Raw genomic sequence first — 20651 nt, forward strand, 5'->3', positions numbered from 1 at the left:
AGAAGAAAAGCATCCGTCTTTGCGGTGTTTCATATTTGATAGAGGATCAAAGAATTAACGGATATTCTGAGCTGGAAGGGATCCACAAGGATCACCAAGCCCAGCTCTTAAGTAAATGGCCCATAGAGGGTTTAAACCCATAACCTGGGTGTTATTAGCACCATGTTCTCCCCAGCTGAGCACAGGCCCTGCTACTGGCTACACTCACCCTGAGCTGAGCCCTCTCAAAAGAAAAGCAACAGCACGCATGTCAAAATAATTTATTATTTCCTCTGTGTGGGTACTTCATCCATGCAGGTTTCTACAGGAACACAGGGTGAGTAGCTTTGAGTTACTATTTCCCCACCCATGGTGTGAAAGGTGCTGCAGGGTAAGGGGCTTTAGACAAGGTGGCTCTGTGGAAGCAGCACCTATGCCATGCCACCAAACCATTTTGTGATTAAAGGAAGGTTGTTAAAAACAGAAGAAAGCACAGATTCCTTCACAAGATAGTACTCCTTTTGTGCATCTTCATTTTTTTTCCTAAATTGGTACTTCTTTGTTTAACTCCAGACACAGGCAATGTGCATGTTTCAGTTCTGGGAGAGTGTTATTGTACAATTCTGAAGACTGTCACTGTAGCAAAGTTCTATCTGTTTTTACGTTTCTCTTTTTTGTTTCTGGCATTCACCGCTCCATTTACAGTCGGTGTTGTCGTCGCTCTTGCATGTCCTGTGGCTTTCAGGTGTTCAAACAATTTATTTCGGGACGGAAATGTACAACTGCAGGTTACACAGTGGATGGGAACTTCATTCTACAATGAGAAAAGAACCCCAGAATGCTTCACATTCGTACTGAATGTCATCAGTGCAATACACCAATTTCTTGTACGCAGTTTCTCCTTGACAATGAAGCATGAATAAGCTGTTTGTTTCTATCATCAATATTCCATTATGCATTGACAATTAAACACAGACATTTTTAAAAAATAATCACAAATATAACTTCACGAAATTTCAAAGAGCTTTAAGTAAAAACCAAGAATGGAAGCCTTACAGATCTAATTCAAAGTAAAGAATAGTTTTGATCACACCTGACCATACAGGCAATACTTTGGGCTCTGAGACGTAGTGAATTTAATATGTCTTAGCTGTAGTTACTACAAAGATTCACTCTCCGGCAAGCATCAACATTGGAAAGATGCAAATAGTACTGCCTGTCACCTGCTGGGTGACAACAGCTCTGTCCTCAGTTGTTTAATTTATCTGAACTGCCTTGCATACAGAACTTTACCAACTCTCTTAGAAACTAAGCTTAGTCCTGTGTTTCTCTGTGAGAACAAGAGCTGAAGCTCCAGTTCTATTAAAACCACAGGGGCAGAATTTGTGGACTGCAGGTGCCCAAAAAACCAGCCTTCTTTGTAGTAATATGATCCCCACCTTTTACCCCTCCTATGAAAACAGGCTGAGAGAGGTGAAGAGAAGGCTCCAGGGAATACTCACTGCAGCCTTCCAGTGCCTTAAGGGGGCTTATATAAAGCAGGAAGAGTGACTTTTTACACAGGCAGACAGACAGGACAACAGGCAGTGGTCTTAAATTGGCAGAGGGCAGGTTTAGATTACACATTAGGAAGAAATTCTTTACTGTAAGGGTGATAAGGCATTGGCCCAGAGAAGTTGTAGACACCTCATCCCTGGGAAGTGTCCAAGGCCAGGCTGGATGGGGTTTTGAGCAATATAGTCTACTGGAACTAGATGATATTTAAGGTCCCTTCCAACCTTAACAATTCTATGATTCTATCTTAAATAGCATAAGTAACTTGACATACTGTTGTTGAGCTCTCTGAAGATGCCTTGGCAGACTTTTTTGCTTCCTTGGCTTTTTTCCCTTTAGGCTTAGTGCTGCTAACAGACAAAGAGGAACCAAGATCAGTGCACACGAACATTCAACATCTACAAGCTTCTGATGTTTTTCAGTTATCAGTGTCTCTGCTGCTTTCCCCTGTTCTTTCTTCACACAACAAAATACCAAGTGTTTCCGGAAAAAAAAAAAATTAATTTATACAATCAATTGTTAATCTCAAGATGCTGAATCAGCTCCTGGGAAGTGATATGGCAATCTGCAGTCAAATACCACTTCAAAGAAGTTCCTACACTCTTCGCTTAGTATTGTATTTATTTAAACCTGTTTTGGTGAGCAGCCCCCCCAGAGTCCACATTTGTGAGTAAATCTATCCTTGTTTGACAGTATCAACCACGACACAGAATGATACAGTGACTGCAATCTTGCAATCCAACACACCTTTTTTCTTCACTTTTTGTTTCATTCTCCCGGCTGACATCGTCTCTAATGCCTGTGTCTTCTGACACAGCACATCTTTGGCCATCATTTAATAATTCTTCTGTTGAGCCACTGTCCTTCTCCATGCTGGGCACCTCCTTTTGTTCAACTGTTTCTTCATCAGCACTTTGATCAAAAGAGTCCTCATAACCCTGTACAAACAGAAGAAATCCAAGTTAAATATTTTCAGTTCGTTAGTGACTATGTTTATAGTATTATACTCATTTACCTCAAACATGGGTGGGTTGGGAGGAGAGAAAGCCATGGACCCTCTTAATTTTACTGTGTTTTTTCAGTGAGACTGTAACAGGTAAAACTTTAGTTCTCCTGTTTTGAAAGATGAGGCCACCTGTGGTGAAGGGAAGAAACACCAATAAAACAGCCTCTGAAACTACAGAAGAGGAGAATGAAGGTAGCTTTTAATTACGCACGAGGTTCATCCTGTTCTGACTACCATTTTTATTTCCCAGATAGTGGCTTGGCTTTTAATCTTTGCAAAAGGTTAATTAGTTAGATTACAGTTTTCTTTGCCAGACAACTGCACTAGGGCACTTGAGCCAAAATAACTGAGCTGACTGAAATTAGATAGACACACTGTATTTTCCTTCCATAGCATTACAGATACTGACAGCCTTTTCCATGCGTCAGATTAGACTCAATATACACAGTTTGGCAAAATATCAACTCCCTGTCTGAAGCAGAACAGCAAAGCTTCCAAAAGCAGGTTAACAAGTTTGACCTAACACCCCATTGTTACAACTTTTATCACCTCTAGTGCACAGTCTCAGCTACCTGAAAAAAAATTTGGCTAATCTCAACTTCAGGAAAAGAAAACAAAACCCACAGAGATTCCCTGTACTCAATGCTTGGCAGAGGATGGAGGTTAGGATCTCTCAGCACAAGTTTCCAGCTCGTGCAATGCAAGAGTGGCACCTACTGTCCAGCCTGTTCACCAGGCTCTGCGGAACAGAGCCACGGTGACTATGTTCCACCTCTGCAGTGAGAACAAACCTTCTGGTCTCAGACAGAGGAGGAAAGAGGTCACTGAAGCCTCACGGCCTGCACGGAAACATGAAGGTCAAGCCAATACTTGGACTATACAATTGGACCAGCCAATATGAAGCCAGAAAATTTCAGCTGCTTGAAAGTCTCTTAAGAACAAGAGAATGATGGAGTGGGAAAGGGCAGAAAAGGTGAACAGAAAATAGGTAATTAGAGGGGAAAGCATGGAAGAGGCAAGACCTGGTACAGACAGGTCATTGGAACAAGGCTAGAACTGAGGAGTAAGTACTTGGAAAGGATAAAGTTTGAGGAAGGCAGACAAAAAAATGTGCTGACTATTACACTCCTGCCACTCAAGCCTGAAACAGCTTGCACTTGGTGAATTTCACCTGTTGCTGTCAGCACAGATCTGTCATATCAAGCACAGACTCAGATCCTGGAGTACAGCAGATTACAAAGTAACAATGGTATTAGTGTTCAAGAGAAAGGTGGAATGGATGGGCTCATTCCAACTGCTACAGTGTCAGCAGGAAGCCAATACTGTGGCAGCTTTTTCCACTCCCTCTAAATTAGAAATTAACAAACAATGCATTATATCAACTCCTGCAACTAAAGCCAGAAGTGACCACCAAACTGAGCTGTTAATGCCCCAAGGCCACTACTAGTCTTCCGGATCAATTCCTTGCATTCTCCCTATCTGCCTGTTTCCATCTGTTTTTCTTACACTTAAGACTTCAGCCTTTTTAGAGTCAGCACCACGTATTAGCATCTGCACCAACAGAATGAAGTGAGGTCTGTGATGTTATTATCATAAAATATTATTATAATAAGTCTAATAAAAGTTATTCTGAGGCAAAGAAGAATTACAAATATTTTTGAATAGCCTTCAAATTCCATGGAATTTCAAGTTCTCCTATTTTGCAGGACAAAAAAATAATTTGTCGGGAGATAACAAAACTGGGTTGTGAAGTTCCCAGAGTATCATTATGACTACATACCTTCATTGTTTTCTGTTTCTTCCTTTGTTTCTTTGAGAGTCTGTAAAGATAATTAAAAAATTACTTTTTTTACAGAAAACCCCCCAAAACTAGTAGGATTCTTTAAAAGGTATCAAGCTATACTTTCCCTTATCCTCTTAACATATTAGGTAGTCACAAAAATAAAGTTACTCATGCCTGAAACTAAAACAATAGGTCTCCCAAACTACTCATTGCATTTAGTAAAACATTTATGCTGCTCGGACTGAACCCAAAGATACTAGTGAGATAGTTGGGATTATGCTCTGGCTATTTAAAAAATGAACTTGTGTAACAATTCTGATTTTGAGCACTCTCATTTTCCATTTATGCCAAAAATCAACTGACAGTACCAAATCAATCAGCACTAGCTCTGTGGAAGCCCCTCTGCTTGAAAAATAACAAACCCTTCTTTTCCTTAACATGTAATTTAAGCAGCAGAGAAAACATGAGTCTGTTGTTCTACAGCACTCAAATGCAGTCATAAAAATGCATGTGTTTTACTGGAACTCTGATACTAAGAAGTATTTCAAATTGCACAACACTGAGAGCAATACAGGGGCAAATCATCAGGAGCTCCCTCTGAAGGCCACTAATACTTAGTAAATCAGAAGTCATGATAAAATTAAAACCAATTTGAAGTACTTCTGTTTGGGCATGTCTTTTGTTTCTTCCTCCTCTTTGGTCTCTATTCCATCTGCATCATCCAAAGACACAGGAAATTTCCCTTCTTCCTCTTCCAGTTGCTGTCGTAACAGTGATACCATCTCTCGATGCTTCTTTGATTTTTCATGATTCTTCATGCTGTGAAGAGCAGATTGTTACTGCATGTTGGTCTGAGCAAACATCATTATATTTACACGTAAATTAATAACAGGCCCATTATTCAGCTCTACTAAGTACGGAAATTTCTGCACTGACAATGTCTCTACTGGAAAGACCACACTGACCATTATGTGAAGTTAAAAATTCTTTAAAATGCAGTTTTAAAGGACTTAAAAGCCAACACCTCCACCCCAAATGCCCAACCACAAGCACTTACGCTTTCTCAGTTTTTAACAATTTGTCACAAGCAGGGCAGTACAGACCATCAACAAATTCAGCTTCTTCAGCTTCATCATTCAGTTTGTCTGAAGAGATCAACGGGGATCAGAGAGACAAAGTCAGATGAGTAATTTTTGAACAAGCTGCTCTTTAAGCCCCAGAAAATAGTCACAGCACTGACATTCAATTTCTCTAGTACTACTGACACACAGACAGATCAAGATCACCTCACCAAATCAGACATTAGTATAAATTAACAGCTGCAGCTTGCTCAAAGGAAAACACCAGTGAGGAACAGACTCTAGCCCAGCACCCTCAGAGGGAGGCAGTGAGTTGCATCACAGTCAGAACTGTGAATCTGAGGCTCTAAGTGAGCCACACTCAGACTGCAGTGACTCAGTATACATCACCTCCCCACACACCATACCTTCAATGCCTTTTGTCTCCTGTTCTTCTAATTCATCTTCACCACCTGATCCATCTCCAAATTCCTTTTCATATTGTGCCTCCATCTCTTGCAGTTCTCTCTCCAGATCTGACATAGTTATCCAGCTCTGCTCTTTGTACTGCTCAGCAAGTCTGCAAGCAGAATAATACAGTAACTTCTACACTGTGTCTGTGAGATGGGAACTACAGGAACAGTGTTACTTAAAGGTAACTTCTACTTAAAGATAACTGCTCCTCTTGGGCATTTCAGGAGGAAAGTTCTGAACCTATAATGATGGAGCAAACTAGTGGAATTCTGAGCAATCTGAGTTCATTTATGATGTCAATGGGCACCTCTACGCTGCAAGCAGGGATATTAACACAGGTGGATCCTGGTTGAATTTCAGGCAGAAAGTGCTGCGCAGAATGGTCAGTATCAAGCTGACAGCAGGGAAGTCAGCTCAATCCTGCTCTAAGATCCAAACTCACAAACAACATCGGAAAACGAAATCCACAAGCACATTACTCCTGGATCGTGCGCTATGGGAATGTACCAGCTCAGTTTTCCCAATCTAAGTGTGCCCCAACTTATCAAATAGGGCATTACAGGACAGCTGAATTTTGCTCCAGCTGGCCTCTGGCCTCAGAATTATCAAGCCACCTGTCAGTAAATGCATAATTCTTCTTTATTGTCCAAGGGAGAAAGTATATATGTATATATATAAAAACAGTACATAATATACTCCATATATGTTATTACATAATTTTAATCAATATGCCATTATTTTGCAAGTGCACTCTTACTAAGAATTTAAGCTCCTCCCTCGTATGTGCAGGCAAACAGTTCTTCCAGTTGAAAAAATAAATTGTGGCTATACTCAGGAGACCACCTCTTCCTCTTTGGAGAAAAAAAGCATCAGATACTGCATTTAGTCCAATGAAAGGGTCCTTTCTAAAAGTTAAAAGGAAAGGCAAAGCTAAGCTCATTTTCCCCTCTTTCTTTTTAGCAGGTACAGCTCCAAGCAGATGAAGGTGATCTAAGTCCAGGTTGTTATAGTCCTGTTTGCCCTTATTCTAAAACTTACATTCTTTTTTCTTTAAAGAAACAAAGACAGCTATTAAATTTTACTTCCCCAGCTAAATAAAAGCACACTGGGTTCTGTGTTATTACAGCCATTTACTCACAGCACCCAGATAACCATTCCCCACTTATCTTAGATCTCTACAAGTCAGTACAATGCAGAAAGCTGAGTTTTGAACAGCTCAAGACTTGAGACCAAAATTAATACCTAATATTTTCAAGGATGTTTAAAAGAGTAAGTGGAGCTACTATTAGAATCTACGTCTATACTATATCCTCACGGTTTCTCCAAGTTAAAAAGCAAAGATTTGTTCCACATGTACATACTTGGCTTGTTTGAGCTTCTGTTGCCTCCGAAATTGCTCTGCTTTCCTAGTTTTTTCTGCATTTTGTTCTTCTACAAGTTTTCTGTGAGCCTGTACTCTTTTATCCCTTTTACGAATAAAGGCTACAAGCTGACGGATCAGTTCATTCCTCTCTTTCCTTGCTTTCTCTCTCGTTTTCTTGTTCTCTTTTTCCATAGCTCGTTTCTCCCAGCGGTTTGAGGCTTGTCGTGTATCATACTCTTCTTTCCAAGCGAAGTTTTTCTGAGTACAAAAACTCTGCCAATATGCATAGAAAGGGTGGACTACCTGTAAGAAAAAAACAAAACTAAGCCGCTTGTTTAGGAGGGGACACAAAAATCATACAAATAATTCAGGACTTTTGTAACAGTTTTGTTCTGAACTTCTATACAGGCCACAGTTTTGCCTCAGAGCAATGAAGGTTTAGAGAAACTTCTAACATCATCCTTGAAGTTTGAAAGTGCGTCAATTCAACAAACTTCTCTAAACTATTACAAACTGCAACTTCTAAAAATATCCCCCTGTAGGACTGGATCACGCTGACACTAGTGTCTGTTGGGGTCCCTCCCCCTGCCATGGAGCCCTGGGAGAGGGGCCCTGGGGGGGAGACACGGGGTCTCCCTGCCCCTGGTCAGTCTCATTCCCCATTGGTTGTTTTGTGTTCCCCGGGGTGGCCAAGGACCCTCGGGTCCCGTGACTGCGGGGTTCCTGAGCTGAGCCCCGGCCATGCAGCTGGAGAAATAAACATCTCTGAAACATCTACCACGAATCTGTCCATATATACTTCGTTTCCACGGGACTCCTGGTTTGAAATATGCTTGTTGCAGTAATCCCTGCTGCAACAAGTGTCCTGTTACTTAGCTGTGCTATATTTCTCCTGTCAAACTGAAAAGCACAATCAGAATCAGACATGCTGCCTGCAAGCTGGTACTTGCACAGACTGCCTACGAACCTCCACACTAAACCACATGAGAGGTCAGCCATACATTTGCACAGCATAAAAAGAGCAGCAAAATAAATACATAATGCTATTTCTTCCCTGTATATTGTCTGCTTCCTGAGCAAGACAGAAATGAATAGCCCTTGATGATACAACAGCAAGGAGCCGTGACTTCTACAGTTTAACAAGGGGCTATGTGAAGAAACATTTACTCCTGTTTTGTCAGTAAACTAATGACTGTCAGTTAAAATTATGCCCCCTAGCTTTCGCATTAAAAGAAAAAGTAAGTGATCGTTATTTATTCTCCTCTCTTTTCCTATTCATGAGTAAATGCTGGACTAAGAATATGGCATCATAATCACTTTGGGTTTGTTCTTTATTTCTCTCCAAATAATTATTATCCTTCTGCATTTTGTATATTTAGCCATCATGATATGCCCAAACTCCCTTCTTACACTACTTGCCCCATCAATCTTCCTTTTTACTACTCACTCCTATATTCCCTACTGCTCATATTTTAGGATACCTCACAGAAGTATTTAACCTAATGGTTTGATATGTTTTCTTCTAGTGAGTCGTCTTCTCCTTCTGCCATTTTTTGTTCACAGGAACTACAACTATCAATTTTTATTCAGAGGAACAACACAACACTAACTTCCAGCAGCCTATCTACATGCAAAATTCATGGCTGTGGCTTCTAGCAGGTAAGTCACTACAGTTTTTCTCTGCTATCACAAAAAATAACCAATAAATCAAATAACCAATATTTCCTCCAATAACTTAAGTAAGATGAGACTAACTACCTCAGATTTCTGCTGCAGAAGAGGATACTTCTGTGCAAAAGGATGCACACCTATCAACTGATAACAGGGATCATCCTCCCCTTCATCAGATGTGTAAGTTGAGAGTCTCCCCATTCTCAACAGCTACCTTAACAAGCCGCCCATCTCTGGCATTCCCCAGCAGCCTGTAGAGCAGCCACTGCTTAACTCCCAGGTGGATTTTGTTTTGCCTGCTACTCATACTTGGAGCTGATCACTTTTTCTGCACCTAATTGACCTACAAGTGTTCTCTTCCCATGAAGGCTTGTGAACTCATGGCCTTACGAATATCTTTCCTGGCTACCTGGCACTGATCACGCTGCCTCTCAAGCTTCTTGTGAATTCACAGAGTAGACCAAACCAGAGACTATTCACATCACAGATTTTGAAGCCTTTGTAGAGTTTTTGTAGCTCCCTTCTAAAACTCTTTTCCCATTATATTCCTACTGTGTAGAAAAGTGAGCACTGCAGTGCTGGAATCCTCTGACAGTGTTCTCTCTTCGTCTGAATATAAGACAAGGAAAATTACCGCTCTATAAACAGAGGCTATTTCATATAAAATATCCCTATGAATCCCTAGGGGGGGGGAAAAGTGAGCACTCTGCTTCCAGAACAGCGTGAACAAGGCAGATGTCAAAGCATGTTGGTGCTAGAATTCCAGCCCTTTTTTGCAGTTACTAATTGAGGTAAGCATTAACTAAGCACTATTTTGAGTATATAATCATATTTATCCCATGGCCTCAAAGCAAGCAGTTTTCAAAAGATGCTTCAAGATAACTACATTAAAAGACAGATTTTAGCTGGTTCAGAGATACTATATTTTCCCTGGGAAAGATTTCCACTTATTAATCCATCCTGTAACTTTTCCCTGCCTCCAAACACCAGTTCTGGCACTTCTTAAGAAGTTTGATTTCTAACTTTTGTTTCCAACTCCAGCCAAGTTTTGTACCACTGAAGCTACTAACTTTTAAAGGATGTATCAATTTAAATTTCATAAATAATTAGCCATACAGAGAAGGTGACAGCGAGAAGTACCAGACTAGAAGCAACATTTGAGTGCACTTCATACTGTGCAGTTATTCCCTAGGGAAAGTGTTATTACCTCATTATTTAATTTCGACACAGACATACTGGTAACTTAAAAAAAAAAATCCTAATTCTGATAGTTTATAACAAATAGTTGGCAAACCAGGTGACAAGAATTCAAGTCATACAAGTCCCCATACACTTTCTTTTCTTGCTTCACAGAGGAAAGCATGCAATGTTTTCTGACTCAAATCTGACTACAGGCTAACTGCGGATGACAGTGCTATCATAGTGGAAGCTCACACTGCAGATCAACACCACATCTATTTTCTAAAGGCTGTGCTATGCACTAAGTGCTATGCAGTTTTCCTATAGGAGGCAAGATACTACATGTTATTGGAAAAAAAAATTAGCTCAATACCCCTTTCTGTAATGTAAGTTGTGTTAAACACTGGTAAACTACTCTCATCAGAAAGCAAAGAAAACATCCATTATTTTGCTTTATAGGTCTTGCGCTACACTTAAGTTCCACTGGCATAATTGATGGTTAGCCCTGTGAAGTATCTGTCTGACAACTCACCCTATAGGCCTGGCTAATTCTATAGTCCAACAGGAAATACCAATTTTAATTCAGCTAAATATTATGAATCAGAGCACTTCCTTTACAGTAATGGTCTACAACAGCAGAAGATAACCACAGTTACATGGGTTTGTATGCACCTCAGAGATCAGCAGGAGCCTTTCCTCTGGGACAAAGTAATGGTTTAACTCCATTACCTTCAGCTCCGTTTTACTTGCCCTTACCGTATCATAGTCACTATGGGAATATCCAAACATAGGGAATTCTTCAATATCTTCCTGGGTCATATATTCCAACTCTTCCTTCGCAATCTTCTCAAAAACTTGTCGATAGACTGTAAAGAATCCCTGAAATCAATCAATCAATCAATCAATCAGTCTTTTGCACAGCTCAATAATAGATGTACAAATGCTTGGGTGCAGTCGTGTATTTTAGAGAAACGTTGCTACTCTGCAAGAGCAACTCAAAACCTGGGTAAAGGCTGTGTAAGCACTTGCTGTAGGTACAAGACCCTTCTTAACAAAGTTCCACTATCTCTCCTGCCTTTTATTTTCGCCTCCTTCACACCATCTCTGTCTATCTCACACCTGTAGTCAAATACAAATTTCAAAAAAGTTTCCACATACTGGAGATGGCGATAAGTTTCTAATTACACGGGATCAAGTTTTGTGAAAGTTCCAGATATAAAATTCACTGTTAAATATCCTATCTTTTTCTAAATGAATATGTTACTGAGTCCTAGTACAGTAACACAAAGACAGGTAAGTATTTTCTCTGGCAGAGGTTCTTCTAATCACCTGGAGCTTTTCCATATATGGTGAGTATTTTAAAATCTAACAGGGAATTGTAAATGCCAATAGGGAATTCAATTATACACACCTTCCTCAACGACTGTTGTTACATTGCTTTTCTGTAATTTTAAGTGTTCTAGCTTGATAAAGTATTTCTAAATAAACAGATGGTATCGCAAAGCCGTGGAATGCTTCACTGTAAAGGATAAATAAACAATACACACATATCTGTAGTTGTATGGTATAGCTGGATGTTATGATCAATTAACTGTTGGACAATATGCAGGAATTAAAGCTTCCCTATACATCTAGAGTAAGTTTTGTCTTAGATTAGTATAAGCTGTGCTAACAATTCTACATATAACTTAAACACAAAACAGATGCCAACACTTATAATGGAATTTAAACTGATTCATTAAAGACTAATTGATTCATTACCTTTTCATCATCCCCATATCCAGAGTAACAGCTAACAGTGAAGTAGTGCAGCAGATCCAAGCTATCATCCTGATAGTCTCCATCAACTCCCCCTTTCAGCAGAGCCTCCCTGTGATTATCATACCTGGAAAAAATTCACAGCATCACGGATGTAGAGACACAGAACACTCCTCAGTGCTCATAAATAACACAGTACACCTACCTCATCACTGTATAGCTTAACCCACTGTCTGTAATTTGTTCCTCACATCCAAAGTCTTCAGAGAGAAAAGCATGACAGACTCAGTAAATATTCTCTCTTGAACTTTAATTTACTTAGTATTACTTTATCTGCAATATCTATAGCAGCAATTCCTCAACAGCCACCTACCAAACAATCACATTTGAGCAAGATGCCTCAACAAACTTCCAGAAATGGGTAGGGCATTATTTAAATCACCCAGTACTTGCACACACTCAAAAAAGGCCCAAATCATACACTAGCACATAAAAACTGAGAAACAGTCCTGTATTTTCAAGGAGGGCAAACTCAGTACAGGCAGCTTTGGTCGCATAATTTGGGAGATGTTTCCCCCAGCCCACGTGAAAAACAAGCTTCAGCCCATGTGAAAAACAAGCTACACAGAACATTCAGAGCAGCAATCCCTTAGAGATGCGTGTGTGTGTATTTCACATTAGGACTGAACACCTGTATGCACTGCCCAAGGCCTAAGGCTGACCAGAGCTGCCGTGCAAGGTGCCCCGTGCTCGGGGAGGAGCACCAGGCCAAGCCTGGCTGTTCGCGGGGCGCTCCTCGGGGCCCAGCACGCCACCAGCTCCCGGCACACCACGAGGAAGGTGAGCGTGCGGAGCTGTGCCTCTCCAAAGGGCTGCATGGCTCTCAACTCCTACAAAGCCTAAGCCAAGCAGGCTGCTCCTGCCCACGGATGCCCGCGCTGACTTGCAGCGAGGCCCAGGAGCAGGACAAGCCCCGGCAGAGCCAGGGCTAATACAGCCTCTGCCAGGCCAAGCGCTGCTCACCAGGCCCGTTCCTGTGGGTCGCTGAGCACGTCGTACGCCGCCTGGATCAACTTGAACTGCTCCGCTGCCTCCTCCGCGTTCTCGAGGTTTTTATCTGCAGGACAATTTAACGAAACCGTGTCAGCGGCGGTAAGGCTCGGCGGCAGCAGCCGCCCCGCCGCCCCCGGCACCGAGCCAGGCGACAGCGCGGTGCCCCCGCGCCGCGCGGGGCCGGGGCCGCGGCCGGGCCCGGGCCGTACCCGGGTGCCAGCGCAGCGCCAGCCGGCGGTACGCCCGCTTCAGCTCCTCCTCGGCGGCGTCCCGCCTCACGCCCAGCACCTCGTAGTGGCACTTCATGGCGATGGCGGCGGCGGCAGCCGGCGGGCTGGGGCGGGGCGGGGACACCGGGACACCGGGCACCGCCGCCCCGCGCCGGGAGGAGCGAGGCCGGCAGCGGGAGGAGCGAGGCGGGAGGGGAGGGACCTGCGGGGCGGTGTCACCCGGCTGTCGGCAGCATGCTGGGGACGCTTCTCCCCGGCCCGCGGCCGGGTTTGGGCGCTGCAGTCACGCGGTGTCAGATTAACGGGATGCCTTGTCCTGGAATTCACAGAATCAATGAGGATGGAAAAGATCTCCGAGATCATCGAGTCCAACTTGTGACCCAACACCACCATGTCAACGAGACCATGGCACTGAGTGCCGCGTACAGACTTTTCTTTAACACCTTCAGGGACGGTGACTCCACCTCCCTGGGCAGCCCATTGCAGTGTCTAATCGCCCTTTCTGTGAAGAAATTACTGCTAATGTCCAACCTAGACCTCCCCTGGCACGGCTTAAGGCCATGTGTTCTTGTCCTATTGCCAGTTGCCTCACAGAAAAGGTTGACACCAACCTGGTCACACCTTCCTTTCAGGGAGTTGTAGAGAGCATTAAGATCTCCCCCGAGTTTTCTCTTCTCCAGGGTAAATACTCCTGCTCCTCTTAAAACCTGTGCTCCAGGCTTTTTTGTGCTTCACAGCTTGGTTTCCCTTTTCTGGACTTGCTCCAGCGCCTCAAAGTCCTTCCTGAACTGAGGAGCCCAGACCTGAACACAGGACTCAAGGTGTGACCTCACCAGTGCCAAGCACAAGGGGAAAATCACTTCCTTAGTCCTGCTGGCCACACTGTTTCTGAAACAGATATTTCTGATTCCTGTGGGTGCTGAGGAGCTCAGAGGCACAACCAGCAGCACACATTCCCAAGGTAGCTTTTTTTTAAATATCTGTGCTCTTCAGAGGTCTTAGGGTTGGTCAAAGCCGCTTTCCTTCTCTAGGTCAGGTGTGTATCAGTGGACAGTATGCAAATGGAGCTTCAGATCAGACAGTAAGATCTGGAGGTCCTGATCTCTTTCTGATCCAAAGATGGCAAGTTGAACATGAATCAGCAGTACCCTGGCAGCCAGGAGAGCCAACCCTGTCCTGCGGGGCATCAGGCACAGCACTGACAGCCAGGCAAGGGAAGGGATTGTCCCGCTGTGTTCTGCAGTGGGGCGGCGTCACCTCGAGTGCTGGGGGCACCTCAACATCAGAAGGATATAAAGCTATTGGAGAGTATCAGGAGGAGGGCAGCTTGGATGGAGAGAGGTCTGGAGGGCAAGACTTGGGAGCAGCTGAGGCCGCACAGCTGAGGCCACACAGCTTATTGGAGAAGGCTGAGAGGGGACCTCACTGCAGTGTACACCTTTGTCACAGGACGTCTTGGCTGGAATAGAGTTAATTTTCTTCACAGTAGCAGATACGCAGCCGTGGTTTGGATTTGGATTTAATAACAGAAATGTTTGTTTTTATTATTGCTGAGCAGGGCTCAGAGTTATAGCCATTTTTACTTTTCACCCACCCACCAGGGAGGGGTACACAAGAAACTGCGAGGGGACAGAGCCAGGACAGCCAATCCCAACGGACTGCAGGGCTATCCCACACAACATGGCACCATGCTCAGCATACAAAGCTGGAGAATGAAAGAAGAAAACATTCAGAGTGACACATTTGTCTTCCTGGGTCACTATTACATATGATGGAACCCAGCTTTCCTGGGAGCTGAATACCTGCCTGCCCCTCAGGACATAGTAGATAAATTCCTTGTTTTGCTTTGCTTCTGTGCACAGCTTTTGCTTTACCTATTAAATAGTCTTTATCTCAACTCTCAAGCTTTCACTTTTATCCTTCCAATTCTCTTCCCCACCCCACCAGGGGAGAGTAAACAGACAACTCTCTGGGGGTGAGTTGGCAGCTGAGGTTAAACCACAAGTGTGCCAGGGAAAGTTCCAGTTGGACACCAAGGTTCTTCATGCAGAGGGTGGTCGGTTCCCAGGGAAGTAGTCATGGCACCAAGCCTGTCAAGAGTAAATGAGGGTCTGGATGATGACCTTAGTCATATGGTTTAGTGTTGCACAGTTCGGCAAGGAGTTAAGTTGGACTCGATACTAATGGGGGTCCTTTCCAACTCAACTGCGACTACACATTAGGCTGCATGAATTGAGCACATGCCTGTATTCACCAGTCTTTCTTTCCAATCCTACGGCACACAGACCACTTTTTGCAGAAGTCATACTGGATTTCCCTTGCCCTGCTGGGTGGAGTGATATTTGGAGCTTAAAAGGTCAGCTTCCTCTTGAGCCAGTTGTGTCTTTTCAGCATTAAGACACTGGAAATTGAAACAAAGGAATCAAATAGAAATAGGGCATGAGCAACACTTTGGAACTCAAGAAAGTTTGAGGGAGTGCACAGGGAGACACAACTAGTCAGTAGAAGAACCACGTCATGAGGTCAGGAACTGTGAACTAGGTTAAAGGCATGTAATAAAGAAATAGACCCAGAGAGGTCTGTAACTACTCATTAATAGTCTACTACTACATCAGTAAAGAAATGTTTCTTGGAATCAGACTATAGACATTAGGAAAAATTCTCTCCTGTGAGGTGGTGATGCACTGGAACAGGCTGTCCAGAGCAGCTGTGGATGACCCGTCCCTGGAAGTGTTTAAGGCCAGGTTGAATGGGATGCCACGTTATTTCTCAAAACCCAGAAGACAATAAAAGAATGCAAACTCAATCTTTATAAAGAAATGTGTGTTTTGTTTACTTAAAAATTGAAGTTCAGACATGTTTGTCTGTACAATGTAAATTCAAATATTTACAATATTCGGTCAATATTGTATCAAGTTTCATCCCTTGTAACATCTATGCAGATCCTTCAGTTCTGAATAGCTTTTTTTGCTTCTTCCTCTGAATTTTGCGTAGCTTCTTCTTATCTTTAACAATTGGCTTTGCCTCTGGTTTCACAAGCTGAATTTCCACTGGCTTCTCCTCAGCTGGAGTTTCAAAGACCACTTCGGTAGGATCTTCTTCAACAAGGACCTTAGTCCCTTTTTTCTTAATCTTTTGCACTTCTTTGACTTGCTGCTTTTCTCTAAATTTAGCAGCCACTGACAATCTTACCAGCCGGCGATGCTATAAAAATAAGAATTTAAATTTCATCATGTTTCAAATAAGCAAGATGGAAAAAATCTGGTATTAAAGAAATACATGGTAATTTCTCTGCTTAATGGTCAAGACCCTCAGAGTAGAGCCATCTTTCCAGTGACAATGACTTCTGCATACACCTAATGACTACAAAACTACTCTGTTCACAAACTGTCATCAGTTTAGGGCTACAAAGGGTCATGGGAAAAGGCATACTGTGCTCCTGCACAGACTGACTGCAAGATTGTTTCAAATTAGTTGCTAAATGAAAAAGAAAACAAAGAGCTGCTTACCATATTTGGGGACTGGTAATGAGGATTTTCATACAGAGTTGGTCCTCCAAAGCTACCTTGGAAGATTTTTATGAGGTTCAGGACAAAACGAGGCCCAATTTCTACTAGAGATGCATCTTCTTCTATTATCTGCAATAAAAAGAAAACTTTCTCCATTTCTCATTGATTGAATCAAATTGTAGGCACCTTGCATATATAGTAATACACAACTGAATTTAAGTCTCTGATACAATACCTGATTAGCTAGATTTGTATAAACCCAGTTCTCTACATAAAGCAGTTGTCTGAAATTCAAGCAAGCTTTTGGACTACTTGGTACTTGTAAATTCCTTCTACAGAAAGTAAGCTCTAGATCACTTTGGGTTGAAGCAGCAATTTAGATTAGAAGGCACAGTTTAGGCCTTGTGTAGCATGTCCTGCTACCAAGACATCCCTCAAAGAATCACAGCTCATTGAATGCAAATCGACTGAACCAGATCTCTTCAGAGATATGGGAGAAGGTAAGTCATTTCAGGACACTGAATCTGCAAGCACTAAGGGCTGGCGTATTCTGGTAACAATACTGATGATTCTCCTCATTTTATTTTGATTAATGGATTTGATATGAAATTACTCCACTGAGCTCCTTCTGAAGAGCTAAGAGAGAACACTTACCTGGTAATTGCGAAACCAGATCCTTTCGTCAGTGATGGTGAAGGTGAAGACATGATCGACAAAAGGCTGGCTTTTGGGGTGGTACTGTGGTGTACTAAATATCTGTAATAAAAGGCAGTATTTCTGAATATTAGTAATATAAGAGGTCAAACATAAATGGCTTATTTTAAATTCATTTCAATTTTCTAAGATTCCAAACCTAAGTAACGTTTCATAACCCAAAATTTAAGTGTCACAGTCATGTTAAGAATATGATCCCAATCCTTTGTGACCTTTTCAAAGTTCAGAAGTGTAAAACTGCTACTTGAAAAAAACATTTTCGATTTTTAAGTATGTTGCCAAAATACATTTCCAGTGAAGAAACACCAGGCAGAACTAGAGACTGACCTGAATAAACAATTCTTTAAGGAGGGCATAATGTGGCTCCTGGTCAAATATCTACAAAGAATAAAAACGCAATTTTACATACAAGGCTAAATGCAATAGTCATGCAAAGAGAATAAAAACATACTCAATAAAATAAAATCTGTACTTACTGGATCAAAAGACAAAAGGGGTCTTGAACCCCTTAGGCAATTTCCTGTCATCTTCAATTCAGCCAGTGTGTGAACTACAGTTGATTTAAAAAAAAAAAAAGTTATTACTTACAGAAAACTGTTCAGACAAAATAGCAAGAGTACAAACACAATAATGTCAACCAGCTTACCATTCTGCACCAAGAATTTAGCAGATGGTCCCTGTGGTGTGTTTGAAAGCCTGCAGAGGACAGGTGGCAGGGAAGAGAGAAAAGAATAACATTAACAGCAGCCAGAAGATGTGCTAGATTTCCACACCACACCCCAACCAGTTATTTCTGCACTGAAGTAGTTCCTGTCACTTTTACAGCCATACTGAGTTCCTTTAACATGCTCATAAACACTTGCTTTCTAAATAATTTTGTAAAATGCTTCTGCAAATAGTCTCCAAAAGCTGGTCATGCACTATCCACAGAAGTGCAATATTAGAACAGATTTAACTAAGCAGCACTATTTCATGCATTTTCACTATTACAGTAGGAAACTTCAACTAGAACTGAAGCATCTGCAGCTATAAACAGAAATGTAACAAAACATAACATTTCCTTACCACATGTAGAGATCCTGTTTCTTTTTGGCTTCAAAGAAGATGCACTTATTGCAGTTTTTCATTTCACACACCTACACAAGACACATAAGATTAGCTGTTTACAAACATTCTGAAGACATTTTTGAAAACTTTCCACCTTCATCTCTAATATTTTCTCCTCTCCAAAATGCAAGTTCAAAAGCGAAGATCTTGTCTTATTAAGTGACACCTACTGATCCCCAAATTTCAGCCATTTAAAAAAAAAATCTCACATATTTACTCTAAGGAGTAATAACTTCATTAAAATGACAAACAACCTGATAGGAACAACCTCTCCAGGGTACAAACACAAGAACAGGAGCTGAGACATTAGGTTCTAGGTTCAGAACTACCAACGCCTTTCTACTTATGGGCTGGCTGCCTATCTGTGTCCTGAATTGTTCAAGTATAAGCTGCACTATACCTTTCACCTATACAGAAAAGCACATCATGCTTTATTTCTTCATGATGGTAATCTTTATCTAATTAAAAGTTTCGTTCTGGTTTTATTAAACAAAAGTCAACTTTCTGTTTAAACACAAGTGCTTTCTGAATATCAGTAATTTTTACCTATGAAATTGCACAACTCCCCTAACTAGTGTGACATCCTTTGAACTTGATTGCCCTTTTCCCTTGCACACTGAATTTCCGTAGAAGATAAAATAAAGAAACACTAGATAAATCCTTGATTACCTCATTGATCACAAATAACTGGTCTTTACGGTCCATTTTAGTATCTGGAAGACAAAACCAACATTTACAAGGCTGGAAAACAAGAAATGCTTTTAACAGTCAGTCCTCTTGCTAAAAGTTGACTAGTTTATAAATGAAATTTAATTATCAATTTGTTTCTGTCGTATTATGGAATAAATAAACACAGCACCAAAACTAACTGTGCAGGTTCAGGACTGATGCCTTAGGATTCATTTCCCAGAAAATATTATGATACAACAACAACTGCTGTACTTGTTGGCTCAAAATGGGTTTGTTTGTTTAACATACAAGTTTCATCAAAACTCTTCTGTACCACATTTAAAAAAAAATAAAAGAAGAGGTTGTTAGCACCTCTTGGCTTAAAAGTATTCTTGAAATATAAGTCAGGAATGATGTTTAACCCCCACCTGCTTTAGAGTGAGGCATCAATGTTCTTAAGTCTTGCATTAGGTGTCTTGTTCTGAAATTAATTCCACGAGAGGAGAATATCAGCACTCGCTCTTTGTTTTTCCATTTGCCCTGTTAAAGAGACACAACAATTATGTGGGAAGCTTCTAGCCTTAATACTGTTATAACAGAGGAAAAAAAAAATAGGTTTGGACCGTAAATACAGAAAGATACAGCAAGAACCCTTGTTTTTATCTGCCCACCCAGACAGAACCACTGTCTCAGCAAGGGTGGAGACTTCCCTACAGAATGGAAGCACACTGCCTTTACAGGAGGAACCGTCCTCATCCCGGTCGAGTGTGCTCCCAGGCACAGCCTTTCACTCCCACCGAAGTACTAAAAAGCCACGTGCATCACTTATTCTCCTGCAAAATGGGCTCAGGCACAATTCCAGAGCACAACCCAGCTTTTACTGCCGGTAAGCACATTGCAAAATCTTTGTGTTTACACGCGGTACTTTCCGTTTTTCTTACAAGCATTACCGAAACCTTCTCCGGATGATTCTTAAATGGAACAGGCACAATTTCCATATATCCTCTGTATACAAAAGAATTGCCCAACTCTTTCAAACACTTCTAAGACTGAAGTAACACATCTTATTGGCATCGACCAGAACAGAATTCGCGTATTCTCACGGAAACAACGCACCGCCAGGTATACTTTTACTTGTGCTGGGACTATAAAAGATTACGAATAAACCTCTCTGCCTCGGCTTAGCAGCCGTGTTCCCTCAGACAGCCCGAGCCCCGGCGCGGCGGGGAGGCCGGACCCCGGGCGGAGCGGCGGTACCTGGGACACGGGCGGCGGGATGCTGTATTCCTGCGGCGGGACGCTGCGCTCCCGCGGGCCGCCCTCCGGCACCGCCTCGCCCGCGCTCGCGGCGCTCCTGGCGCGCTTCGCCTTCCCCGCGGCCAGCGCTCCACGCTTTCTCTTGGCCGCCATCCGGCCCCACGCCATCCCGTGCCCGCTGCTCGCGTGCTCCACTTCCCGGGTCACATTTCCTGTGTCACATTTCCTGTGCTCGCGGCTGTGTGATCTCACTTCCTGCGCTCGCTTTCCCTGTGCTCGCGTTCCGG

The 20651-nt window shown here is 42.3% G+C and overlaps 2 protein-coding genes across 3 annotated transcripts; both read right to left on the minus strand.

The window, feature by feature from the left end:
* Positions 1–275: 275 nt before the first annotated feature.
* On the minus strand, positions 276–13265 carry DNAJC21 (DnaJ heat shock protein family (Hsp40) member C21). Of its 2 annotated transcripts, none has more exons than XM_082301965.1 (12): positions 13088–13265; positions 12849–12942; positions 11829–11952; positions 10824–10946; positions 7216–7520; positions 5809–5960; positions 5380–5467; positions 4983–5141; positions 4320–4359; positions 2281–2471; positions 1808–1880; positions 276–793 (listed from the first exon to the last, which is right to left on the minus strand). In XM_082301965.1, exons 1-12 carry the CDS (start codon positions 13182–13184, stop codon positions 629–631), a joined length of 1611 nt encoding a protein of 536 aa, XP_082158091.1. In that variant the 5' UTR covers positions 13185–13265; the 3' UTR covers positions 276–628. The 2 variants fall into 2 exon arrangements, with proteins under 2 accessions (XP_082158091.1, XP_082158090.1); XM_082301964.1 differs by having other exon boundaries at positions 1808–1883.
* A 2663-nt stretch (positions 13266–15928) lies between these two features.
* Positions 15929–20558, minus strand: BRIX1 (biogenesis of ribosomes BRX1). The gene is made up of 10 exons (XM_082301555.1): positions 20365–20558; positions 19536–19647; positions 19108–19151; positions 18397–18467; positions 17978–18027; positions 17808–17881; positions 17659–17709; positions 17272–17373; positions 16618–16746; positions 15929–16312 (listed from the first exon to the last, which is right to left on the minus strand). The coding sequence occupies exons 1-10, from the start codon at positions 20530–20532 to the stop codon at positions 16043–16045; spliced, it is 1071 nt and encodes a 356-aa protein (XP_082157681.1). The 5' UTR covers positions 20533–20558; the 3' UTR covers positions 15929–16042.
* Between the last annotated feature and the right edge of the window lie 93 nt (positions 20559–20651).

Source organism: Coloeus monedula, assembly GCF_965178545.1.
Source record: "Coloeus monedula genome assembly, chromosome: Z".
NCBI classification, from domain to species: domain Eukaryota; kingdom Metazoa; phylum Chordata; class Aves; order Passeriformes; family Corvidae; genus Coloeus; species Coloeus monedula.

What these genes read in the sequence shown, in the direction of transcription:
- DNAJC21 (XM_082301964.1), bottom strand. Translation starts at nt 13,184, where the DNA reads ATGAAGTGCCACTACGAGGTGCTGGGCGTGAGGCGGGACGCCGCCGAG. An exon ending in CCCATAGTGACTATGATACG is followed by an intron (nt 7,521 to 10,823) that starts GTAAGGGCAAGT and finishes TTTTTCTTACAG; the next exon opens with GTAGTCCACCCTTTCTATGC. An exon ending in CTTCAGAGAGCTCAACAACA is followed by an intron (nt 794 to 1,807) that starts GTATGTCAAGTT and finishes TTCTCATTGTAG; the next exon opens with AATGAAGTTCCCATCCACTG.
- BRIX1 (XM_082301555.1), bottom strand. Translation starts at nt 20,532, where the DNA reads ATGGCGTGGGGCCGGATGGCGGCCAAGAGAAAGCGTGGAGCGCTGGCC. An exon ending in TCCCGCCGCCCGTGTCCCAG is followed by an intron (nt 19,648 to 20,364) that starts GTACCGCCGCTC and finishes TCTCTTTAACAG; the next exon opens with GGCAAATGGAAAAACAAAGA. An exon ending in CCCTTTTGTCTTTTGATCCA is followed by an intron (nt 17,710 to 17,807) that starts GTAAGTACAGAT and finishes TATTCTTTGTAG; the next exon opens with ATATTTGACCAGGAGCCACA.